Here is a 19,304-nt window from a genome sequence, read left to right as displayed (position 1 = left end):
CGGCTGAAACGTGTCTTAAAGTTGTCTCTATTTGCAATTTTTTGTTTAAAAATTTTGACAATTGAAGTGTACGACTTTCCAACATTTCGACATTCCAGTCAATTTGACAACTTTCCTGTTAACTGTTATTACTTTCTATTACAACCAGCATTTATTACTTTTCAGCTAAATTTTGCAACCAACTAGGCTACATTAGTAATTTTTTTATTGACTTTCCAAACACATTTTTTCGACATTATAGCCAACTCTCACGACACGCTATGCAATATTTACGAATGTCCAAGCAACGTTTACATTATTTCAACAACATTTTACGACTTTTCAACCAACAAGTAATCATTTCAAGCCAACTTTCACAACATTCCAACCATTTTTTACTGCCTTCTAGCCAACCACTATGTCTCTAACTAAAATTTACAGCAATCATTTACGACTTTCCCGCAAATTTTTGAGAACTTCCACCCAACGTTTGTGACCTTTCGGGTGTTATTTACGTCGTTTTAGGGAATTTATATGACATTTAACCAAACTTTATTATGTCTTTCTAGAAAAAATCTTTTGTCACATTCCGGTCGACATTTATAATATTTCATCCAATTTGTAAGACTTTCCAGCAACACTTCTAAACATTCTATCCTACTTCTAGGACATTCGATGCGACGTTTACGACATTTCAACGAAAATATCAGACTCTCCTGTCAACTTTTGCTCTTTACGACTTTCCAACCAATAAATATTATTACCTTCCAGCAAATTTTTTGCAACCATTTTTTTTTTCGACTTTCCTACACAGGCATTTCTATCTTATTTTTACAATTTTAATTCCAACCAACATTTACGACTTTTCAGCTAATTTTTACGAGACAAACTTGTTCGACTTGTCGCTCGACATTGATACTATTGGAGTCAATTTGTTGACTACATATGAGGAAACTTTTTTGACTTTTCAACAAATTTCCTTTACTCTCCTGCCAACTAATACGATTTTCTAAACAAACATTACTACTTTCTAGAAGACTTTCTTGACTTCTAATTAACGTTTATGAAGTTATACGCAATTTTCTGGCCTTCTAGAAGACACTGACAATATTTCCCCACGTTTGTGATCTTCCATTGGCATTGACAACATTCCAGCGAATTTGAGCAAACTTACACGCAATTCAATGCGACGTTCCGGTCGACTCTCCCTCCATTTTTTTTAAAACTTTCCATTCAAACTTTTTTGATATTCCAAACTACTTTTACAACTTTCCAGAATAATTAAGAGCTTCCACGCATCTGTTGCGACTTTTCGAGTGACATTTAAAATATTCTAGGTAATAGAATTTACCCGTAAACTAAATTGTATGGCCTTCAATCCAACTTTTAAGACATTCCAGCCAATTTTTAGGACTTTGTAAACAACATTTACTGCTTAAACATATTCGACTTTCCATCATCCAACGTTTTCACACGGTTGGTAAATTTAAATGAACTTCCACACAACTATTGCGACTTTCCGGGCGACATTTGCGACATTTCAGCCAATTGGTACAATTTTCCAACCAATGTATATGACTACAGCGTGTGTTCATGACAATCGACGTTTACGACTATCGAACAAACATAAATTACTTTCAATCATCTTTTTTTCAACATATACACTAACTTTCACGATTTGCTAGCAATATTTCACGACATTCCAGCATTTTCTTAACGACATTTTACCCAACTTTTACAAGTTTCTAAAAGACGTTTTAGGAATATCTAGCCAACTTTACAAACTACACACAAGATTTGTGATTTTCTTGGGGTCATTTTAGCCAATCTGTACGTCTTTTGAAACGACATTCACTATTTTCTAGCAACAAATATTCGACTTTCAATCAACTTTTACGACTTTTCGGGACAATTTTACGAACTTCTAGTAACTGTTCCCACTTTCAGAGCGACATGTACGACATTCCAGATAATTTGTAAGACTTTCCAGCCAACTTTTTTGACATTTTCAAACAAGTTTTTCAACTTTCACACAATTTTTGAAACTTTCAGCCAATTGTTAAAATTTGTACAAGTTTCCAATTGACGTTTACTAATTTTACGACTTTCTTACAAACTTTTGTAATTTTCAAACCAGCTTTTCAAACTTATGTTTTATGACTATCCTATCAATATTTATTATTTTCAGTCAACGTTTTTGCTTTCACAACAACATTTTTTCGACTGTCCAGCGAACTGTTATAAACTCCAACTTCCATGTTCGCAGTCAATGGTCACGGCATACGTCCCTCCATACAAATTATATCATTATACTATTTTTCAAACAACTTTCCCGACTTTGCCAACCACCTATATGACCTTCCCTTCAAAGTGTATGATTTATCATGCCACTTTTACTATATTCCATTCTATTTGAACGAATTTGAAACTATCTTTTACAAACTTCCACGCAACATTTTCGACGATTTAGACATTTAACTTTCCAACCAATATGTTTGGTTTCCAAACAGTTTCAACAACTTTCCTGTTAAAGGAACTATCAATATTTTCTAAGCATCATTTACTACTTTCCGGTCAATTTTTATACGTTTCAACAAGCTTTTAGGAATTTCAAACCAACTATTACAAACTGAATATCTATCTGACCGACAGTTACGACATTTAATAAAACTGATTAGAATTACTCCCTCAAACATTTTTTTATGCGACGTTCCAGTCCAATTTCTCTCGATTTTCTTCCCAACTTTTACAACAACATTTCCAACTAACATTCACAATATTCTACCCAACTTTTGACTTTCCTTCCTATTTTTACTACTTACGGTCAACAAATACGACTTTTACAACCAATTTTTACGACTCTTCTGCCAAATTTTACTTTTCTGCTACGAACTTTTACGAACGTTTCCGAACTTCGACGAAACGTTAGTGACTTTCCGGCGGGTGATATGTTTTACAACACTCCATTAATTTGTACGACTTTCGAACCTATTACGATTTTCCAGAAGTCGGTAAAAGTTGCTTTGAAATTTTAAAAACAGCGTACAACTTGAAAGTCGGTAAATGTTCCCTACAAACTTTTCAAAGCTGTATACAAAGCAGATGGAATTTTTGCGTAAACTATTGAAAGCAGCCACAAAGTTTGTAAACTACCAATAATAGTGAGAAAGTCGGTACAAGTATCTATATCTTCTGAAATTGGTTCAGCTTGCACCGAAGTGTAATCACGTGACCAAGTCCATCATACTAAACCGGGTCACCTATTTTGCCCTGTCACGTAATACAATTCTGATAGTAAACTTTAAACCGAATAAATCATGAGGAATAAATATACGACGTATGTGTACAGGGTACTTGGTATCAATTGGCAAACGGCGATCACGTGACGGAAAAATACATATCATAAATAATTTCTTCGAGCGATTGCTCCTAAACGATCTGGTGACATCGAATAATATCTGAAATATGTGCCAACTGAAAGCCGTTTAAGAAAATATTTCAACGAATACCGAAGACAGTGCACGTTTGGATCGAATCGTATGCGCCCGCTTTGAACAGTTGTTGTAACGGTAGGTTTATTCACTACATGGCATTTGATTGATATGCGTCTATGTATGAGTCAACAGAATCCGTCATAGAACTACTCGGTCAGTTATAAATTCAAATAAATGTCATTAAAGACATCCACGAAGGTCGGTGTATATCAGGCAATTCGTGAGGCAACGCTAACGCTGCTCCATGAGTTCTCGCGTGTCGCGTAGCCAAGATGATTCAGGCAACGTCGCCCGTCACCACAGTTGGTTGCCTCGTGTAACCGTTAATGTCACTAAGCTGTCTCTCGCGGTGCCTCCTCTATCGCAGTGCCTCCTCTACTGGAATATGAATCTTGATCGACGTACATGTACGAACGTGTGTATCAGGTAATCGGGTGACGTGTCTAGGTCATCCCACATACGTCATCGATTATACGCCTTGTTTGTGGCGTATCTGTTTTTGTTTGATTTTGCAGCGTTGTTATCACTGTTTACAGACAAGCGTCTACCCATGAGTCTTTGCGTTTTTTGCGTGTGTTGTTATCGTCGCTTGGGACTCAATTCCCGCACGTGCGCTGGTGACAACCCTCCCGCTTTCAACTATCCATACAAATATGTAGTTGAAAACATTGAATGTTGCCGAGTCGTACACACAATCTTGTTTTGTCTGTTCGTGCATTGCCCTGTTTTATTTTGGTAACAGCGATGTACGTGGCACCGATCTATCTATGAGAATGCGGCTTTTCAATAACGAGTAACAAGGGATAATATAATTCTGTTACCATAGTTATATCATGACTCTTTTGGGTGCTGATTTCATTGCACAGTACAAGTCTTTTGATTGGTTTCAAATGAAGTGGAAGTGTATCAGTATACAATGATATAACAGTTATTATGTTTTATTTCCAGTTGCCTGGTTCGTTGAGGGTGACGATATATCTCAAACGGCGGCGGTCGAATTGCTTGTTAACAAACAATGTAATTACAAATAACACTGCAAAAAAAGTCTTTCCGTTTTCGACATTGTGAAATTTATTCGTTTTTATGCAGAAAAATACAGTATTTTTACAAAGGACAATCATATTTATTAAATTTATTGTTCATATATGAGTTGTTGAACACACTACATTGTAATTTTATACAGCTTCTTTCAGTCATGTTTCAAATAAAAGATAAATAGAAGGCATAAAATATAGAGGATATATCAAATTATCTTTTTTTCTGTAATATTCTCGCGTAATCGGTAATTATGAAAATTATGTTTATGGATGCATAGGGAATATAAATTCATAAAAAAATCTGAATTATTATGTCAAAATCAGTTTTTTCAGAGTTTTTTTCTCCCCCAGAACGAAAGAATTTCACAACATCTAAAAAGTCTTTATCGCAGTGTTACATTTTGTATAGGTCGCGCTGGGCTCAATTCGAACAAGGCGCGGTGTGACGACCACCGCACTTATTATCGTACTTAAGTACTTAAATATCATATATTTTCTATTGCAGTGTTGGTGTTAACTACCGATCGTTATGAGTGATAACTTTGATAATTCAAAGTATGGTGGTTTTAGTAACGACGCTCCCCCGCCGTATCCAGGTATAGCTGAACCATATTCCACGCAGCCACCGGTTGCTACGCAACCAACGCATACCACCACATCATTTGTCTCAGGTACGTGCAAAATATTAAAGTTGTTTATAAAATCCGGATTTCCCTTTATCTGATGCATTTTTTACACACAATTTTATAATAAATTTAAATTAATGTGATTGGTTAACTCGACAATATTCTATTCATATGCAAATATTTAGTTTTGAGACGCGCGCTCGCTTACAGTGTTAGTTACGAAAATACTAACCAATAAATCCAGCAAACAGACCAAAATGTAAGAGCTTTTTAAAATAAACAATACACTACAGTCTATCGGCATTTTGCAAGACATGGCGACCTTTCTTGAAACGTATTTTAACATCGACCCCAATGAATGAACGTGTATTTCAAATACTTTGACATAGGGCATCCAGAAGTTCAACTTACTTAATTTGCCATGAAATATTAATTAACCCATCGCCTGCGTGAAATTACCGGTCGACTGACCCCTCACAACTATCGTAAACTTGCAGTTTGACTGTTCTAAAACAGTTTCCGACTGTTCTATAATATTCTTTATCAAGTATTTTTAGCGCATATGTAGGTATCCCGCGCAAAGCTATTAGAACACCGAACAGATTATGTTTTTTTTTTGTCATTTGCATATCAACAGTGAAAAAAGTAAATTTTGAAGGGCGCGACAAATTAAATGTAGAAGTTATTTCACGGCAATTCATGTAATATCACGTCATCTCTGTATATTGATAGGGGATGTACAGTATTTTTGTAAAACCTAGGCCACGGCATGTTTAGCGTTGTACTTATGTCTGATTATGATCGATTACTGTATTTTTTGTGCTGCAAAAATTATCTGTGTTTGTCCAACAGAACTTATAAACCATGTAACCGTGTCACGAAAATAAACAGATAACACCATAAACCCGTGATATCGCGACGTTTTACCCGTGATTTTGGTATTTTGACAGGTCGCTTTGTGACTCGTCCTAATTACGACGCGATAGGGGATTGTCGTGTTATAAGATTTTTTTTAAGAATTTCGGTCTTTCCGATTCCAACACCTCGAATAATATAAACAATCCAATGAATTCTTCGGAATGTTTTTTGCATGTAGATGATAAACTCGATAGCGACCGCCCATGCAACGGCAAGTTCGACAACAACATTTGCTACTTTAAAGCGTAATTTTCGCATTGCATCGTGGGTGAAAACTCGACGGGCGCACATTTTTGTGATGATGTGGCGCATTGATATTAATAAAGTGCACGTAATAAAAATAAACATTGTTTTGTTATAATGAAAGCTATACTAGATTGTACACGTCATTACAACGTTATATCTATGCTGTTTTTAGGTCCATATAGAAGCGTGTACAGAGACTTCCCAGTCAACGTGCGTTGTCCCTCGTGTCACACCGACATCGTAACCGTCCTCAACTACACATCCGGGGTACTGGCCTGGGTGATCTGTGGTATTATTTGTTTACTTGGGTAAGTGTATCTATTAAAGCGAGAGGGTCGTCACCAGCGCACGCGCGGGAATTGAGTCCCAAGCGACGATAACAACACACGCTAAAACGCAAAGGCTCATGGATAGATGCTTGTTTGTAAACAATGACATGCGATGGCCATCTGGCGCATGCGCAGGTGACGACTCCCCTGCTTTGGGACAATACAATCATGTTTCTATGTGTACAAATGGTCTTTAACCTATTGTATTTTGTACGTTTCACAGCGGTTGGTTACTATGTCTCTGTCTTATACCGTTCTGTATCAACGCTTGTAAAGACGTCGTTCACTCCTGTCCTAACTGTCATGCTGTGATTGGTAAATACGACAGACTGCACTGAATAATCACCGGAAGCAGATGATGCGCATGCGTTGTTGATGTTACAGACGATGACTGGATACTTGAACACTCTCCCGTCTTAAGACTGTAACTGTGATTTTTGTAAATATTTGATGACAGATAACAGTACAAGATCTAGTAGGTTATTTAGGGAACAAAAGATGCATATATTATTTTTGATATGAATCCAAATGACCTAAAACATAATCCAAAATGATACATTGAATTGATGTGTTTCAAGTTTGGTAATTCTCTGTTATATACATTTTGAAGATCTCTCCCATGATGCAGTGCATATATGCGCTGTAGTGTACATTTGTTATTCGCCTAGAACTGCTTTAAATAAATGTATTATTTAAATTAGTGATTAAATTATAGAAGCAAATAGTATTGTTGTTTGAAAACTGAATTTAAAAATGAATCGAATACTAGTAATTATAACAAGCAGGTTATTTTTCTTGTCGAATACGATTTTAATCTTTGCTATATTATTGTATATTATTAAATCTAACATGTGAACGGATTGCAAAGTGCGAATAATGAAAACTATCGAACAAAGTCAACAAGTTGGTTGCTTAGATACCAACACAAGTAACAACAGTTCCGATCAGTTTGCTTCTGCGTGTTCTGGTACCAACACACTTCCAAACTACCACATACCGACTCGGACCGTGTTTAAACGTTCACAAGAGCCTTGCTAAAGTAAATTTTACATTAGATACACAGGGGTCAAATGTCAAATAGAGAAATCAACAAGCTGATACATATAGTTACGTACTTTACCCCGTAGACGTTTGTTCAAAAGTCAATAAAATGAGACCACACTTATGTAAACATACGAGGCAGCGTCACCTGTACATCGTATAAACGAAAACAAGGTATTTTGTACATCGCCAAAATACACTAATTTAGTTTGATCACAACACTACTTTGTTCTCGTGGGACATTATCTAAAGGTCGTCCACCCGCCATCTAGATACAAAATTAAAACTCGAGTCGTATTTGCAGACGTTACCGACCTATGCTGTGATGTGCCTATTATAGAACATACCATTATTTAAAGTTATATTATCACGAGTAATATTGAACATTATTATACATCTGTCACCGTAACGTCATAAGTTACAGCGTGCCGTAATTTTGCGGTGATTTACGGGGTATTTTCGTCCTGTCATATTAGGAAATGCGAATTCCAAATATGGAATGATTGCGCGCATAAGCGTCTTCTAATAATAAAAACAAACATGGCTGCCACTAGGGTTTGACCGGACTCCACACAAAGAAGTTCGCTGATTCTGTTTTAAACATTTTGGATTTCTGCATTCCCATGATGTATCCTTGGAAGGAAAAGATGTATAATAAGAAGGTTATTACGAGGCTACCTTAAAGTATACACTCAGACACCATACCGTCACATTGACCTCCGCTGCGCGTCGGTCGATACTCCCGCTGTACTGTCTTCGTGCATACTTTGAGGTATCCTCGTATTAACCTCATATTATTAATCAGTTACATCCGTGAATTGAAGGATATGCCCGTGATCTACTAGTATTTAAAGTACAGTACAAAGTCGGAAACGATTTTTCGTAATAAATTAAAAGCACAAAAACGTGCACGTGTACTATTAAAAAGTAGCGTGCCAAGCTGGGAAAATTTTGCCTGTCACATTCTTTACGTTCAAATTTGCAGCGAAGTATATTCACGTGAAAAAAAAAATCGCACTGAAGCTCACTCACCTCTTTCACCCTGTCATATAATTTTGCAGCGACAAATACATAAATATGATAAGCTTTTGACAGTTAAATTTAAACACAATAGATAACATTCTTGGTAGTATTTATCGCGTGTATCTTAACTCTGACGCAAGTATTGACGAATGGAGATCACGTGACTGGTAAATCAATAGCAAATTATGATTCATTTCTTCTAGCGATTGCAGCTGGACGACCACGTGACGTCGAATTATATCTGAACTGTATACCCACAAAAAGGGCGTATAATATAACAGTTACTTCTACTAATACCAGAGACACTGTACGTTTGTAGCAAATCGTCCGGACAAAGCGTGCCGTAGAAAAGTTGCTGTAAGTGTAACGGTAGGTGTCCGTATTTACGTAGCGTTTGATTACTGTGCGTCTACGAGTCAGGTAAACCAGACAGAACTTCTCGGTTAGTTTATAAATACAAGTCGATGTTGTTGTTTTTAGTTTTTTTTTTTTTGAAAAAGAGCACCCAGGACTCATGAAAGCTTTTTTTTCACAAAGATCGCTAGCCATATTTATTTGAATAAGAATCCTACGACTTTGTTAATCACGTAATCGGGAAATCTGTATTTGCTATCCGGTTTATACGACTCTTCAATGATGTACCCGCCCTGGTATAATTCGCTTTACGCCTCTCAAACTGAAACGCAGCATAAAAAACGACAATGTATTTTGGATCTGAGATTTTGGGTGTTCATGTCATTAACAGTACAAGTCGTTTGGTGACTTTCAAATGAAGGTAGAAATGTTCTATGTTGTCACTCTTCTATTATGTTAATGTTTATTTCTAGTGACCCAATGAATTCATGGCGATGTTATATCTCGAACGCCGGTCTTCTTGCGATAAACGCGGGTGTATTGTAATATAAGGCCAAAAATAATTATTTTGTAGCCCTCAGCGACCGACCGAATAATAAGAAATATCGGGTCGCGTTTTTTTCCTATATACCTTGGCTATTTACGATACTCTTAGTTTTCACGAGTTTAAAAAAAAATCCGATCGACCTACCTAATTTTTCAATTTTCCAACTTGAGGGCAAGATAAGTTTTTTTTTTTTTTTTTTGCCTAATTCATGGAATTGAATGCGTTAGATGCATCGTCTTTTCAACAGAACGTACGCGCGTCCACCAAATAAATAATCGCCAATAAAGTATAGTCAAGAGATGGTTATATTTACTGTTAAATATGAGCGAGGAAAATACACAGACTAGTGGTGTACTTATATTATATCCCATACTTTAACTATTGCAGCGTCGGTGGTATCTACCGTTCACTATGAGTGAGAACTTTGACAATTCAAATGCTGGTGGTTTTAATAACGACGCTCCCCCGCAGTATCCAGGTGTAGCTGAACCTCATGGAAACAAACCACCCAACCCGAACCAACAAGCATATCCCTCGCAGCCACCTGTTGCTACGCAACCAATTCACACAACCACAACTATTGTCTCAGGTATGTGTGGAATATGGCGAGGTTGCTTTTAAAACCCAGAATAACGGAAAAGAATGTCTTGAACTTGAACCGAAAAAAAAAAATGATTTTAAACTTGTAAATTACTATATGATAATAACGTTATCACTTCCATATATATATATATATATATATTTAGAGAGAGCACATGTGTTGGGTTTCCAACCTTTTTTCCATCTTAATGCATGAGATTATGTATTCCAAAATATATTTCAAACAAAACTTTATCACACGTGTTTATAAAAAGTAACTTTGTAATGAAAATAAATTAATGAAACAGACAGGTCCACAATATATAATTTTATTATATATATATACACGTAATAAGCAAAAACATCAAATTTATAGTTCGGAATTCGTGGGGCGGATTTCAGTAAAGATGTATTATGATGTATATGTTTTAATCAAAATGAACTTTTTTATATTTTATAGAATCTATAAGTATATTTAAAGGGCGGCAGTCGTTGCGCCGCGTCCTGTTCGATATGAGACTCATAGCGACGTATACAACGCGTTTAAAATTGTTTATTTAAATGAAATTCGAACACGCGCTTTAATTATCGTATAAACATTTCGGGGGCCTATCATAAATGGAACATGCTTAAAACAGTGGTCAAAATTAACAACCCGCATTTGTATGATGACTAAATTTGCATACTTGCATGTAATTAAAATAATTAGCACAGTCAAAATGACCAAATGAGTACTACTTAGCATGCACACACCAGATCTTACCACATTTTCTGAGATTGCACAATTAATATGTAAACATAACCGTCATTGCAATTTTTTGTTAAAATCACACGTTCTAGAGATTTCGAAATTTAATTTAATAACCAAATGAATTCTTCAGAACGTTTGTTGCGTGTAGATGATATTAAACTAGATGGCGACCGCACACGCAACGACAGTTCTGTGGTTAGCAACAAACAACAAATTCTGCTATGTCAAACGTAATGTTCGATTTGCATCATGGTCCAACATGTGATGATGTGGAGCATTGATATTAATAAAGTGCACGTAATAAAAATAAACATTGTTTTCTTATGATGAAACCTCTACTAGTACATGTTGTTTACCACGTTATATCTATGCTGTTTTTAGGTCCATATGGGACCGTGTACAGAGACATCCCAGTCAACGTGCGTTGTGCCTCGTGTAACACCGACATCGTAACCGTCGTCAACCACACATTCGGGGTATTGACCTGGCTGGTCTGTGGTATTATCTGTTTACTTGGGTAAGTGTATATCTATTACGTTCTTGGAGATTTTATTTCATTTCTCGAATATTTGGCTGGGGCACAGTGTTAACAGCATACTCTGAACGAGATCTTAAGAAACATTGGCTTCTATGATATATCGGGAGAGATCTCGATCAACATTTGAATTTTGAAAGGTGACAGGTAACTTTGACGTATATGTTTAACCCATTCCATTATGTACATTTCCCACAGCGGTTGGTTACTATGTCTCTGTCTCATTCCGTTCTGCATCCCCGCCTGCAAGGACGTCGTTCACACCTGTCCTAACTGTCATGCTACGATTGGTAAATACGACAGACTGCACTGACTACCGGAAGCAGATGATGCGCATGCGTTGTTGATGTTACGGATATTATTCTTTGATGATGATGACTGGATACTTGACATACAGTCTTCCGACTTTTAGACTGTAACTGTGATTTCTGTAAATATTTAATAACACAATAACCATTCATTGGTTGATGGTGACACCGACTGAATAGTAACTTGAGTAGTAAATAGTTCAGTGGCTGCACTATAGAAAACAATGCTGACAATAAATATAATCATATTTGATATGAATTGTCGTATATATCTATTGTTAATAAAGTATGTATAAAAGATATGCTGCATTTCAACTACACAAATACATACTTGGCATGTATATTATGCAGAGTGTAACTTCTAAAGTTGTATTCATAAGTAAACACTAAATGCTACGGATAACTGATAGTTGTAGTTATAGAAGTACGATGACACAGTCATACTCCGCATTTGAAAAGTTTTGGGTGTGTGTTTTTCTACAGCACCATTGCGGACTTTGTGTTGCTACAGCGTACGGGTGTTACGTGTAGGAGGAGAGTGGGTCAGTGACGGGCTTAACGGCCCGTAGTATTGCCCCTGATATATCTACATATATATCATAGTGAACTACATATAGTATTCCATCACAAATCAGCTGCTTGGCCTATTCAGTATAGTGACTATGCATTCACACAGCTACTAGTAGTAGACTTGAACTTTATTTTTGTTTTCGAATCCAGAAATCTGCTACTCTTGAGACTGTTCCAACATTTAAATAGTGCAGGGAAAAGTTGTACTCTCCATTTGGATCGGCGAATGAGAACAAGATCGTTCAGAAAAACTGCCGGCTTATAGTTTTCAATAAAGAAATATTGTTTTCCTGATAAGTGATATCCATTTAATTATTCATGAGCAATACATATTTATGTAAATGGGCACACGTACAGGGCTAAGCAATGCAACATAAATGTTAAATCGTTTTTTTCGTGTTATGATTGAGAAATATTCACTCGAAAGTGTTGGTTATTAGATATAACATCACACTTTTAGTGTGCGCTATACTAACAGTTATTATTTGGCGTTGTATCCGATAAACAACACTACTCACGGTGTTTCCAATATTAAACGTCAGCCAAAACTAAAAGTAACATGGCCCAAAGTGACATAACACGACTTATATAACGAACGAAAGCGAGACATTCAACGTCGTCACGTTTTCATGAATTGGAACGTCATTTTGCATGACCTCTGATAACACTATTACCTTAAACCACTTGTTCTTACAGCTGGTTGACACGAGTAGCATCATGGCTATTATTATCCTTGAACCAAAAAGTACTGATAATTTACGTGCATACTATTGGTGCAAGAAATCCATTCCCTCCATCTTTATAAATATTTATAGTTTTTACAATTCAATTCAATGCAAGCGTCTTTGTTCTGCTGAGAGTATCGCCAGCTTTAGTATAAAATATTAGTAAGTGATATTTCACACTACTGTTGCTAAGGATATTCATCATGATTATTTTATATTGATATGAGTCCCAATGGTTTTGCGCAGTAACTTGCTCGAAATGCATAAAATATTAATTTCCAATCAAAGAAAAAAAAATAATAATAGAAAACTAGCCATCTTTTTTTAACAGTTTGTGACAAAAAATACACATTCTGTTAAAATATGAATATTAATATTCGCAGTGGGCAGTGCTTGTAACGGGAACTATCCGAGTCGAACACACCATGTCAGTGGACAGTGCGAACTCCGCACAGTTCGATACGCGTTACTTATCATCACTGCACAAAGCAGCTTTGCATAGAACTCATTTGCATATTCGAATATGTTCGAACTACTTGGTTACTTTAATCACTTTAATAAGACGATTCACGCCCCGACTCCGAATAAAATGTTCAGATTAAAATATACATGACTTGCGTTAGAAAATTACAATCCTTTCCTACATGCCAAAGCAGTAGTTTCTACTATAAATGACTAACTTTATAAACTTACTAGAACCTTAGTGTTCTATGGCTGTTAGACGCGCACAATCGAAACCGTTCAAGCCAGAAATAGTATTGAAATATTCATCACAATACAAGATAAACGAAATGTTAGGAAACTTCTTTCAGTGAAATTAGTCTTTAATGTTTCTTTCCCAACTATATACGTTAACAGAACGTTTTTTCTCCACAGTTTTAGTGTATCACGTGCGCCATTTCACTACAGTAACATTACCTTGCAAAACATAGTCCGCGATAAAATGGTTCGTATTTACGTTTTTACTGAAGTCTGACATTAATAAATAGTTCGGATGTCACATACGTTTTTTTCCACGTTTTGTAGTTCGGTTTCAAATGAAACAACCGCGGAAAAATGGCCGTGCGTAGTGAGGTGATTGACCACAAAATTGAAGGCTGCCTGTGGCAGAGGCACTATTGCGTAAAGCGCAAAGGCCTCTGGGAAGGAGATTGTGGGCAGTGCTTGTAACTGGAACTATCGAACACACCATGTCAGTGGGTCTAACTGCCATAGAACACAAAGGTTCTTGTAAAGTTAGTCATTTATTCAATGCAAGAAATTACTGGTAAAAAAGAAGTGGGTAACTTTTGGAGTGGGAATGAAAATAACATTCAAGAAATTTGTAAATGTTTAGAGACTGACTATGATTCAAATTGGAAAAAATAAATAAAATACAGATGGAACAGGGGAACAGAATAAACTAAGAACATATAACTTATTCAAAACAGAATTTAAAATGGATGAGTGTATAAATAATGATAAGGATGGTGGAATAAGAAAAAAGAATATGCAAACTAAGAATAAGTGACCATCCCTTAATGATTGAGAAAGGCAGGCATTTAAGGCCAAAGGTTAAAGTTGAACACATGATCTGTACAAGATGCAACACAAATTCAATTGAGGATGAACTCCATTTGTTATGAAATGCCCATAAATTGTTTGACTCAATTAGAAATAAAACTGTTAATATCCATTTGATGGATGAAGATTCAAAATTTAAATACATTATGGGCAACACTTCCACATTAATACAGCTTGGTATTTTTATAAAAGAAAGTATGGTAATGTGATACAGTAATTATCAATTCCCTGATTTTTCCAAGCCATTTTGTTAAACTTTAGTAGTATGTTTTTGTTTATGTATTTAGGAATTGTTATCTAGAATGAATAATGTCAATAAAGTTAAAGTTTATTGTACAAACTAATGTTTTGGCATGTAGGAAAGGATTGTACTTTTCTAACGCAAGTCATGTATATTTTAATCTAATTAACTGAACATTTATTCGGAGTCAGGGAGTGAAACGTTCTATTAATGTGATTAAAGTAACGGAGTGACTTTCGCATAACTTTGTTAACCAAAAGGTCTTGTAGTTCGAACATATTCGAATATGCAAATGAGTTCTATGTAACACAGCTACAGCCAGATCTGAAGGCCTTTGCCGCATTCTGGCCACGCTGTGTGGCGCGGATCGCGTGGACGGGTTTCATGTTCTCTACACGTAATAAGCTCGGTTATTAAGCATCCTTTATTGGGGATGCCCGGTGGCCGAGGGGAAGACGTGTAGTGCCGTGAAGCTCGGCGATTTGCAATCTCCTTCCCAGAGGCCTTTGCGCTTTACGCAATAGTGCCTGTGCCTGTGCCACAGGCAGCTTTCAATTTTGTGGTCAATCACCTCACTACGCACGGCCATTTTTTCTGTAGTTATTACATCTGAAAACGTATTACAAAAAGTGGAATAAAACGTATGTGACATCCGAACTATTTATTAATGTCAGACTTCAGTAGAAACGCAAATACGAACCATTTTATCACGGACTATGTTTTGCAAGGTATGCAACCAAAAACGAATCACGTCTGTGCATTATCCCAGGACATGTACGTAGCAAGTTTCATAGAAATCTGTTGAATATTACATGAAAGTGCTTAAAACTGATTAATTATTATGCAAATTAGTTAATTAATAAGCACGGATTCCAAAACCAATAACGTCTGAGCATTATCCCTGAGCATATATGTACCAAGTTTCATTAAAATCTGATGATTGGTTCTTGAGATGACAAGTGGAACAGACACGTACACAGACGCACTAACCGTAAAGACTGCCATTGTGTGCTTTGGACGTGACATGGGAGTCAACTGGGTCAGCAATACCGGTTTATTTACTTCCGCCTTGGGAGCGCAATGTTGTTTCCGTGACTTTCCCAACAACACCAACCACTACTAGGGCTGATATTGCACTACAATTAAACAGAAAGACGAATTATATAAATTCACCGTGACACAATACCATACTAGGTAGGTAAACGTGTTTTTCGATGTTTCTATATCATCAGTTCTCTAGCCTTGTCGTCCGTGACTACTGATAATGCCTTTAGTTTCAAAGACCGATAAACATTACCATTATGATCCTATTGATGTTGCAAAGGATAGTTGAATATTGTTTATTGAAATTAATAATCCCCATAACCGTACAATATAGATAAATTGTAGTACGTAACAATCTGTATAACTCAGTCTCAAAAATGAAATAAATGTATATACATTTGTATTTACATTATTACTAATGCATTGCAATGCAACTTGAATTCAATTCAAATTGAAAGAAGCTGCAATATAAAATATTCCATCAGTAATACTTCCCAAAGGCGTATTTCGCGGTCAGTGCTGTCTCCATTTCCTGTCCAACCAATTTTTCCCTGACTAACTGCAGCACTTATTCATTTATGTTCTTCTCTTTCCATGAAATATCCATCAACCGTCTGCAACACTTCATCTCAAATGGTACGTTTAATTGCGAACGAGATTTTCCATTTCTCATTCGGTTCCTGTTAACCATCAAAGTACTATACAACTGATGCTTTAAAAAAGGGGTTTGTGTTTATTTTAAAATTGATTTTCAGACCCGACTATCTGAGACCATGACCGACTCGGAAAGGCAATCGATCTTATCGTCGAATAATGTATATTCACAATCACCACCGCCGTATAACTATAATGGTGAAAGTCAGCCCACTGCACCACCTTATGAAGTTCAACAGCCGTATCAAGCGCAGCCTCGGGCTGCATCAGTTCCAGTGTATATCGTACAGGGTACATTGTTGATTTTCAACTTTCTTCCTCCTCAAAGTGAATCACGTGATTTAATTGCATAGTATACTAGTAGTATGAATCAGAGCACCGACAAGTGCCACACACGTAGCTATTTCAAACACGTGTCATATAATACCTAGTATGATTCGAAAGTGTATTATTTTACACCAGGGATCATAACAGGTCTATAGGCAGTACGATAATGAAACAAACAAGACAGTTGTGGTTGTTGGTATGGGGGGGGGGGTACCAAAATGAACAACATTTCCGCGAACAATATTTCAACAACATATTGTGTTTTTTTCATACAAAAAAAAAAGTTCGTCCATTATACTCTACAGATAATACAAAATGTATTTTGGTAATGATATTATCATGACCTAGTTTTAGTATGAGTGCCATACCTCGGCAATTTTTTTAACGAGTCCAGGTCATCATAGTTTCTCAGATACATTTTATTTGTTTTCCATGCATTTACTGTTAACGCAACAAACCGTATTTCCGTATTTGTTCGTGTACAGCCTCTACTTTGTATGGCGAGTTTCCGGTATCCACAATCTGCGGTGCGTGCAACACAGATATTATAACACTCACAACCTCCCAAAATGGCAACCTGACGTGGTTGTTGGCTGGGATCATTTGTTTTGTTGGGTATGTATTTACCGAGGTTTTAGCATCTATTATTAGCATTAGAAGAGGAGACGGTGTTTAATAAAACATATTACATCACTTCACCACAAAAGCCTATTATTGAAATTTCCCACAACTGTCTCTTTAGAATTGCTTCGGCTCCCAAATTTGCAAAAAACAAAAAAAAAACAAATACGGACAACCTTTAATATTCTGTTCAATATGTTAAACCTTTATGAGTATTTTCGCTTTGGGGGATTATTATCGTGGTCTTGTGCCTCTATGAGACATTAAATATAATGCATATCCTGTGCAATTTTGGCAATAGACAAGTTTATATGCCAATGTGTTCAGCTATATCAGCAAATTATATGTGCCGTCAAAAGAGTCTCTTTCTTGAGCAAAAGTGTCTTAAAAGGGTTCTACAATTTCAGCATTCATCACTGAAATTATTAAAGCGGGGGAGTCGTCATCTGCGCATGCGCCAGATGGCCATAGCGTGTCATTGTTTACAAACAAGCGTCTACCCATGAGCCTTTGTGTTTTTAGCGTGTGTTGTGATCGTCGCTTGGGACTCAATTCCCGTGCGTGCTTAGATGACGACTCTCCCGCTTTAATATAAAGCTCATAAATCACTTGTATAAAAAAATCATTTCACATTTTGGCTGTCTGAAAATGGGTACGGGTGTGGGTGCGCACATTTTCCCCTTCTTAAGGTGAGTAACCTGAACGGCCGCCAAGATCTCACTGAAAGCGAGAAAGCCACGAGAACCCCAAATTATGTTCCCTTCACTACAAATAACGCGGTGCACAGGTTATTCTGTATGTTTATCATTGTTTGTCAAAATGGAGTTAAACACCTATTTCCTACTAGAAACAAAGTATTATGTTGATTTTTTGAAAGCATAACAAAATTCGCTCACTTGGTCACTGTCTTGTTGTCATTTAATCTTATTTTGTATTTTCTAATAAGTTTGAGTATTTTCGTGTATGTTTGATCTCGACAGGGAAACATCATTACAACCAAATACTTCGCGTATTACTACGTGATTTTCTACATCCTCGAATGATTAGATGGAAGGGAGGTGGGGTGGGGTTATCAAATCCTCATTGTAAGGGCAATAACAGGCAATGTTGGCGTCGAATGGGTAAATGCATGTATACGATTATTATTTGTTGATGTTTATTTTACAGCGGCTGGATACTATGTCTCTGTCTTATACCGTTCTGTATCAACGCTTGCAAGGACGTCGTTCACTCCTGTCCTAACTGTCATGCTGTGATTGGTAAATACTGCAGACCATACTGAATACCGGAAGCAGATGATGCGCATGCGTCGTTGTACATTTTCCGTTGCATCGGTTTCACCCACCGTACATTGGCGTGAAACTATTGAGACCTGGTCGTATATACGTGTGCATTATAACACACTTTATAATACACTTTTATATTATGTGAGTGGTATAATAAAAAAAATATTTCGATATGATGAATTATTTTGTATGTCTAATACGATACACTTATATAAGATACCTCATGCCTGACCCATAAGTACATTAAGCCATGGAAAAACTCCGCGGGGATGAGTATATAGGTAAAGAAAACTATACAAAAAGGTATATAACATTTATTCAAAACTCTAGTGATTTTTCAAAGTGGTGTAAATTTGATAAGAACTATTTCAATCTTCCACAAGATATATACTTATGTACAGTATATATACCATCTATTGATTCATCATTGTACACAAATGAGGAAAATGACGCTTATCAAACCATATAAATAGAAATACAAAAATACAAAGATAAGGGGTTAATAC

At 36.4% G+C, this 19,304-nt stretch overlaps 2 protein-coding genes and 1 pseudogene across 2 annotated transcripts; all 3 read left to right on the top strand.

Moving 5' to 3' along the window:
• The first annotated feature begins 5,039 nt into the window (after nucleotides 1-5,039).
• LOC102802403 (LITAF domain-containing protein pseudogene) lies at nucleotides 5,040-6,967 on the top strand (annotated as a pseudogene).
• Nucleotides 6,968-8,988: 2,021 nt separating this feature from the next.
• On the top strand, nucleotides 8,989-12,067 carry LOC102802165 (LITAF domain-containing protein-like). Its single transcript, XM_006822237.2, has 4 exons — nucleotides 8,989-9,062; nucleotides 9,982-10,183; nucleotides 11,306-11,441; nucleotides 11,658-12,067. The coding sequence occupies exons 2-4, from the start codon at nucleotides 10,006-10,008 to the stop codon at nucleotides 11,770-11,772; spliced, it is 429 nt and encodes a 142-aa protein (XP_006822300.1). The 5' UTR covers nucleotides 8,989-9,062; nucleotides 9,982-10,005; the 3' UTR covers nucleotides 11,773-12,067.
• Nucleotides 12,068-15,938: 3,871 nt separating this feature from the next.
• On the top strand, nucleotides 15,939-18,974 carry LOC144360393 (LITAF domain-containing protein-like). The gene is made up of 4 exons (XM_085493157.1): nucleotides 15,939-16,060; nucleotides 16,666-16,855; nucleotides 17,377-17,506; nucleotides 18,680-18,974. The coding sequence occupies exons 2-4, from the start codon at nucleotides 16,684-16,686 to the stop codon at nucleotides 18,792-18,794; spliced, it is 417 nt and encodes a 138-aa protein (XP_085349283.1). The 5' UTR covers nucleotides 15,939-16,060; nucleotides 16,666-16,683; the 3' UTR covers nucleotides 18,795-18,974.
• The last annotated feature ends 330 nt before the right edge of the window (nucleotides 18,975-19,304 follow it).

This window comes from Saccoglossus kowalevskii, chromosome 18, assembly GCF_978046115.1.
Source record: "Saccoglossus kowalevskii chromosome 18, keSacKowa6.1, whole genome shotgun sequence".
Classification (NCBI taxonomy): domain Eukaryota; kingdom Metazoa; phylum Hemichordata; class Enteropneusta; family Harrimaniidae; genus Saccoglossus; species Saccoglossus kowalevskii.
This window is presented reverse-complemented; position numbering and strand designations above follow the sequence as displayed.